A 7,500-nucleotide genomic window follows, 5' to 3' on the forward strand; every position below is an offset into this window, starting at 1 on the left:
CATTAGTCTGATTGCTGCAGTCAAAGCAGACCCATCAGTGAGGAGCATGGTCAAGAGGCAGGAAGAGACAGATAGTCACTGAGCTCAAGTGGAGTTAATAGAATTTCATGGAGATAAATATAGACTGTTGAAAATGCCTGTGTAAACAGAGTGATGAGAGAGTGAGGGAGAGAAAGAGAGAGAGAGAGAGGGTGACAGAGGAAGAGAGCGAGAGAGCAAGAGGTAGGTGATAAGATTGACTGTAGGCAGCAGATAACACACAGCTGCAAAAGGCACGCGGAGAGAAGCATGGTCACTGTCACATCACTTTCAGATGGATTTCACACCATTTAGACAGTTCACACTAGACTGAGCAGTCCATTGTGTCTGTGTGTGTGTGTGTTGTGTGTGTGTGTGTGTGTGTTTGTGTGTGTGTGTGTGCGTGTGTGTGTGTGTGTGTGTGTGTGTGTGTGTGTGTGTGTGTGTGATGTGTTATTTTTAGTGTATACCTGCTGTGCTCACATACTGCTCACGATGTTCTTTCCAGCTCCGAAATTGAGATATGACAGTTATTCCCTGCAGGACACACGACACACAAGCACACATGCACACACACACACACACACACACACACACACACACACACACACACACACACACACACACACACACACACACACACACACACACACACACACACACACACACACACACACACACACACACAGGCTTAGACACCACATGTGCCTTAGTGAAGGGAGAGGACATTTCACATATCTCTCTCTCACTTTAAACTTTTGAAACTGTGTTATCAGGTTTCCTGAATTGCCCTTGGCCCAGAGAGAAGCTGCAGAGCATCAGTATTCTGAGTCCTTCATTTCTTTTTCTGTGGTTCGGTTGGAGATGTATGAGTCAGCTTAATAAGAGCAGACAGATGTATTTCACCTGATATTTCACCTGAGAACCGCATTACCCAGAATGCAACTCATTGGTATGAGTTTCAGAAACATCAGATCCCTTTGAAACTAGAAGGCTTGTTGGACTTGACCTCCGTAGTGGTGCACCTTTAGGCCACGCCCACTTGCACAGTGAACCAAAAGTGCTCCCCTCAACCTGAGCAGTGATGGCGCACGACAGCGTGATCATGTGATCATGAACATAGATCTCCTCAAATTTAGCATTTAGACTGGATCGACTGCAGAGAGAAGGAGGGAGGAAGAGAGAGAAAGAGGGGATACGGGGAGAGGGGTGGGGTGGGGATTGACTTTTAATGTAGATTCATTCGTGACCTTGGTGCACTGAGCTGAATAACGGTTTTCCTTTGTGCAGAGAGTGCTACACTGGATATGGTACAGAAAGCAGACAGACACTGGGGATGGCACAGGAAACAGAGAGACACTGGGTATGGCACAGGAAGCAGAGAGACACTGGGTATGGCACAGAAAGCAGTTAGGGCAGCACTGGGTATGATAGAGAAAGCAGAGAGACACTGGGTATGGCACAGAAAGCAGTTAGGGCAGCACTGGGTATGGTACAGAAAGCAGAGAGACACTGGGTATGGCACAGAAAGCAGAGAGACACTGGGTATGGCACAGAAAGCAGAGAGACACTGGGTATGGCACAGAAAGCAGAGAGACACTGGGTATGGCACAGAAAGCAGAGAGTGCAGCACTGGGTATGGCACAGGAAGTGGTGTAGTCCCAGTTGGATAAAGATCATGCAGCTCTTTGGCCTAGCGCGGCATGAAAGAGACGAGTCGAATACGGCAAAAGTAAGAGGTCCAGCGGACAAAATGTGTCTCGATTCTGGCGAAGGATATTTGAGCTCAATAGCCAATCAATTTACAGCCCTCCCTTCCGTGCTCCTGAAGCAACATGCTGATTGGGTAGAATAGGGTATGGCTCGGGCCGAGCCCCGTTCGTTGTCTCCACTTTACCGAGCCAGAGCCGCGCGTGAACACAACAGAGGTTTTAATTCTGATGGCAGTCCAGTGATGCAGAAATCTGCTGACACAACAGACGGCTGTTTATGAGGGGGGAGATATTATTAGTTAAAATGACAGTGCTCTGTGTTAGCAGACTCCGGTGGAGCTGAGAGGATTTTATGCATAAAGAGAGAATGTGGCTGTAGGTTTCCATCAAAACCAAGTAGAGCGCAGCTAATACATAATCAGCCTCTCAGAGGCTGAGCTTATGCTGGGAAACAGATTTATTTTAGTGAATTAGTGTGGGAATATTAAGAGGTTGACTACTGCATACAACATTAAAGGAGTATGTGTTGGGCTGCATCATGATGTATATTGAGGAGTGGCATGGACAGGAAAATAATAATTGAAAGGACCTGAGTCAGTTTATTATATATTGACTGGCTAAGATGCCCCCCCCCCCCCCCCGCCCCCTCACACACACACACAAATACACACACACACACGCACACACAAAGAATAAGCTACCCACACACACACACACACACACACACACACACACGCCCACAAGAAGGATTAGTCACAGTGTCGCTGTTGCTGTCACTGTTTTTCTTTTCTCTGGGGCGGTGATGCGTACACTGAAGGGCAGGTGGACCGGCCTCTACAGAGCACAGAGCACAGAGCTGGGACCGCAGGGAGGAACTACTACAACTAATTGATCACCACTGGATCTTAGGAGGCCTTGATCCTAGGGTGCAAAGTCTCTCACTGAAATTGCCATTATTGTGCTTTCCTGCGGATTGCCTTTACCATTATTGGTCATCTGATTTCTGCAGTATTAGGACAGTCTACAGGAGTATTCTTATGCCTTATTAGATTTTAGTTCAGAATCTCCAGTCAGAACAGTTTAAGGTATTGCTCAAAAACGAACCAGAACCAGAACCACTCCCTTAGCTGTAGTGGCTATAGTTGGCCCAAGACTGGCTTTGTGCTGGGGACTGGGTCCAAGACTGGCTCTGTGCTGGGGACTGGGTCCGAGGCTGGCTCTGTGCTGGGGACTGCTCTGTGCTGGGGACTGGGTCAGAGGCTGGCTCTGTGCTGGGGACTGGGTCCAAGACTGGCTCTGTGCTGGGGACTGGGTCCGAGGCTGGCTCTGTGCTGGGGACTGGGTCCAAGACTGGCTCTGTGCTGGGGACTGCTCTGTGCTGGGGACTGGGTCCAAGGCTGGCTCTGTGCTGGAGACTGCTCTGTGCTGGGGACTGGGTCCAAGGCTGGCTCTGTGCTGGGGACTGCTCTGTGCTGGGGACTGGGTCCGAGGCTGGCTCTGTGCTGGGGACTGCTCTGGAGCCCCTAATGCTTATTGTGGAGAGAAGGATGTTGCACAGGCTGCTCAACATAATGCACACACACCTCTCACCCCTGTACAACCTACTGGTCAGACAACAGAGTGTCTTCAGTTGGAGGCTCTTTCAGCTCCGCTACAGGAGATCATTCCTGCCCGGTGCAGTAGCCATCTACAGTTTCTTCCCTCTGTGCCGGGAGAGGAGACTCCTCTTCTGAGTGGCTATGCACATTTTACATTTAATTCACACATTAACAGCAATATCTGGCCTTCAAGTTAAATTCTATTTTTATTCTATCTAGTATAGTAGAAGTTTTGTGTTATTCTGTTCTGTCTTTTTACCTATCTCTTATTGGGTCTGTTTTTGTAAGTTATGTGTTTTTTTTTGTCATTTATGTGAATTTTTGCTGCAACACTGAAATTTCCCTTTGGGGATAAGTAAAGTACTCTATCTATCTATCTATCTATCTATCTATCTATCAATGTATCTATCTATCTATCTATCTATCTATCTATCTATCTATCTATCTGTCTGTCTGTCTGTCTGTCTGTCTAAATGTAATATTGTTGGAGCAGGAGAGGTTCAGATGAGAGGTATACATTACTCTTGTGCTGTGTTGGTACAATTGTTTATAGCTTCCCTCCATCTCTCTCTCTTTTCTCTCTCCGCCCTGTTTCACTCTTCCCTTCATTCCCTCTTTCCATCTCTCTCTCTTTCAATCTCTCTCCATCTCTCTGTCTCGGTCCTCCCCTCCATCTCTCTATTTCAATCTCTCTCCATCTCTCTGTCTCCCTCCCCCCTCCATCTCGCTCTCACACAACCCTTTTCCCTTAATTCCCTCTCTCCATCTCTCTTTCTCTCTCTCTCTCTCTCCACTTCTCTGTCTCTTTTCTTTATCTGTCTCTCTCCTTCATTCTTTCCCTCTCTCTCTCTTCATCACTCCCTCTTTCTATCTTTCTTTGTCTCTCGATCGTTCTTTCCATCTCTCTTAATCTCTCTCTTTATTGCTCTCTTTCTCTCTTAACCCACCCCTCTCTATTGCTTTCTTTCTCTCTCTACCCCCCCCCCCCTCCCCCCTCTATCCTCTCTCTCGCTCTCTCTTTCACTCAGGCCTCTCCTGCTGCTCTTGCCAAGAGTGTACTGGCAGAGGTTCCCAACCAGGTGGTGGACTACTACAATGGCAAGGGCATAAAGCCCAAATGCATGTCCGACTACGAGTCTTCCAGGGCCTTCAGCCCCTGAGCGCCGCATCTCTTTCATCAGAGCTCTTCAGCTGACAGCAGTGAGCTACAGACATTAGAGGTGTTTCACAGTTAAAGTCCGGAGTCGACCTTTCCACCACATTCTTTAGCATCCAGTGCCATGTCAACACAAGAACCTTAAGTTCTCAGTTCTGCTTTAACCAAGATATGTTGTCCGTTAACAAAATCTAAAAAAAAAAACAATAATGTGTTTGTATGAAATCGTAGCCAATGACCTAGCCACTGAATAGTTATCAGTTGTCCCATAGTTCCCACTTATGAACTGTTTCTGTGTTTCTTTACATTTGTTTCGCATGTGTAGCTAAGTCAGACAGGCAGCGGTTCTATACCTATATCCATTTGTAAATAGTTAAGTTGCATGCCAAGTATAAGAGGGAGAGGTTCTAAAACTCTAAATACGTCTGACTCGTAGGAGTGCAACATAGAATATAAATATTTAGAGGAGATACCGTTTGTGTTTCTTTTGTATAACTTTGTCCAAAATCTTTTGCTATATTTCTTACATATTCTTACAATGTAAAGGGACCATGATATACTGTATGCAGGAATGTAGTATTGCTATCAGTTTGTAGAAGACTCTATGTCTGAGTCTTAAACAAGCATGTCTCTGTGTGTGTGTGTGTGTGTGTGTGTGTGTGTGTGTGTGTGTGTGTGTGTGTGTGTGTGTGTGTGTGTGTGTGTGTGTGAATGTGTGCCACATATGTATAACAGAGGGGGAAATGAAAGCGAGTATATGTGTGAATGTATATAGACAATGCTGATAATACACCCTGTATTTTGCACGTTGATAAATAAAGAGAGAATCTTTCCGGTGCCGTCCCTTGTGTTGGTCTCCTCTGTAAGAATACAGATTTGGTTGCTACAAGTGTATGTTTGGATGAGCCTCTGGGATCTTGGAGGTGGCTGATTCCGTTGCAGCATTTTAGATGAGTGTCCTTGGACTTCACTGACAGCATGAAACAACACACAGCCGGAGTAATGTGAGCAGAATAGATCTCTGCAGACTGCAACAGATGCAACTACTTTTCTTATACCAAGTACACCAACTAGAAAAACACAAAAAGTAATTAACAGTGCGTCATAGCTAAAAGCAATGGCAATGGATAACACAAATCCAAACATTTATTCAATGGTTATCGTAGTCCTACTCTATAAAATTGTCCGATAGCAGTAATTATTTTCTCATTCAGACATAATGTAAGTGTGTGGTCAGTTAGTATTTACCACGTTTCTTTCCTGTCCTGGATGTCTAATGGAAGTCAGAGAAAGTGACAGAGTCAATAGAAGTTCAGAGAATAAAAAGCCATCCGAGAACTCAGATTCAGAAGAGGGGAAAATAGATCTACTGAAACTACACTTTACAGTCCATTGCTGATGGATACAGCACATTGTAAAATATAATAATGTTTAGATGCATATATACCGGAAATAAAAGACAAGTCTAGATCTGATCTTATTAGTTAAATTCTACTCTGGGATATCTTTAAACAGGCTTGTTTGCACAGCCAACTTTCTACTTTGAATGAATACATTGCTTTCTATTCACAATAGTCGTACAAAGTCTTAAACAAACGAAACAATAGCGAGGCTTGTAATACTCTGGGGGTTGTCAATATCTGGATGAAAACAGGTTGCAGCAAAAAGGAACAATAGAGAAGGAGTGCAAAACACTACCGGAATTATATCAGCGCTGTACCGGAAGTTCCAGGGGTGACATTAGGACAAACATTAGAACGGCATGGGTACTTCTGTAGCAGTACAATGATTAAAAAGATTACCCCTTAAGTCAAAATAAGACGTTTACATGGTGTGTTTTAGACATGGCTTCTTGGACGTATAGGTTTTTTAGACTTAAAAATCCTTTTCTTCGTGGAACGCATGTATTTATCAGCGGAACTGGATCTCCGGCTACATTAACGCGAACCACTGACAGGTAATGTTGAGATAGAAAACTAGGTACCGTGACCTCGCTTTGGTTAATTTAATCATGGTTTATTTTGTAGCTATTTCCCCTGTGTTTTATAGCAATGCAGACTAAGTACGTATCTGCACTAGTGGATAGCTAGCTGTGGCTCTAGGAACCGTTTGAATATTGGAAGTTATGTGTCTTGCTGCTCACTCTGCTCACAGCATCGGCGTCCCAGCTGCTCAGTTCGTGAGGACGATTAAAAGCACGACATGGTTCGAAGAAAATCTCACCGAGGACAATGCGAGCTTCATGCGGCAGGTCGTGGCGGAGGATTTCAAGCAGATGACTGCAGACAAACTTTACCCCCTGAAAGACGAGCCCTGGCCCCGCCAAGAGTGGCAGGAAGGTATTAGCTACAGACGCTGACTTGGTAGATTAGAAGATGATGTTATTCAATCCCTTGTTTTTCTAAGATTTTAAATTACCTTTGATGGGTATCCAGTCTCAGTGCACTGCAGAAGATGTATGGCCACGTCTTAGTCAGACTGTCTGTAACTATGACTGATTGAAATTACTGACCAAATAGGCTTTTTTTTTATTTGTGGGTGCAGTAAACAGTCATGAACTAAGTAGGGCAACATGATTAATGTCACTGTGTAATAGAGATGTGCTCTGATGTAGGCTAGTATATTTTTATGGATGTAGCCTAAAGCTAGAAGGTCACAAGTGCATTTGTAACCATGGATTTGTTTGTGTATGTTTTCGTCTGTTTCAGGTAGCCGAAGGGTAGGGTTGATCGCTATTAAATTGGGAATGATGCCAATATGGACTAAGTCGGGTGACAGGCATGTTGTAACCCTACTTCAGGTATAGTGACTTTTAAGGCTCATACAGTCCCACTAACTCTAGTTGCCTCACAAGGGGTGTATCTCAAAATAAGAGAAGTACACAACGGTGTACGGAAAATGTGGTTCCTTAAGCTTTAGTTTTGATAATTCAGTTGTCTGTATATTACTTTTTAACTGATGATGTATAAAATGTTTTTCAAAGGACAGTTAAATCTGAGTAAAACGGGCAACAACA

At 44.5% G+C, this 7,500-nt stretch overlaps 2 protein-coding genes across 2 annotated transcripts in view; both read left to right on the plus strand.

The window, feature by feature from the left end:
- cpne4b (copine IVb) overlaps positions 1–5,219 on the plus strand; it is a 27,488-nt gene extending 22,269 nt beyond the window's left edge. The window contains exon 16 of the mRNA XM_012834479.2: positions 4,357–5,219. Coding sequence (XP_012689933.1) covers positions 4,357–4,488 — 132 coding nt within the window. The 3' untranslated portion in view covers positions 4,489–5,219. The remainder of the gene's footprint in view (positions 1–4,356) is intronic.
- Positions 5,220–6,184: 965 nt separating this feature from the next.
- mrpl3 (mitochondrial ribosomal protein L3) overlaps positions 6,185–7,500 on the plus strand; it is an 8,051-nt gene continuing 6,735 nt past the window's right edge. The window contains exons 1-3 of the mRNA XM_031586088.2: positions 6,185–6,441; positions 6,639–6,823; positions 7,193–7,284. Coding sequence (XP_031441948.1) covers positions 6,329–6,441; positions 6,639–6,823; positions 7,193–7,284 — 390 coding nt within the window. The 5' untranslated portion in view covers positions 6,185–6,328. The remainder of the gene's footprint in view (positions 6,442–6,638; positions 6,824–7,192; positions 7,285–7,500) is intronic.

This window comes from Clupea harengus, chromosome 19 (genome assembly GCF_900700415.2).
Source record: "Clupea harengus chromosome 19, Ch_v2.0.2, whole genome shotgun sequence".
NCBI classification, from domain to species: Eukaryota; Metazoa; Chordata; class Actinopteri; order Clupeiformes; family Clupeidae; genus Clupea; species Clupea harengus.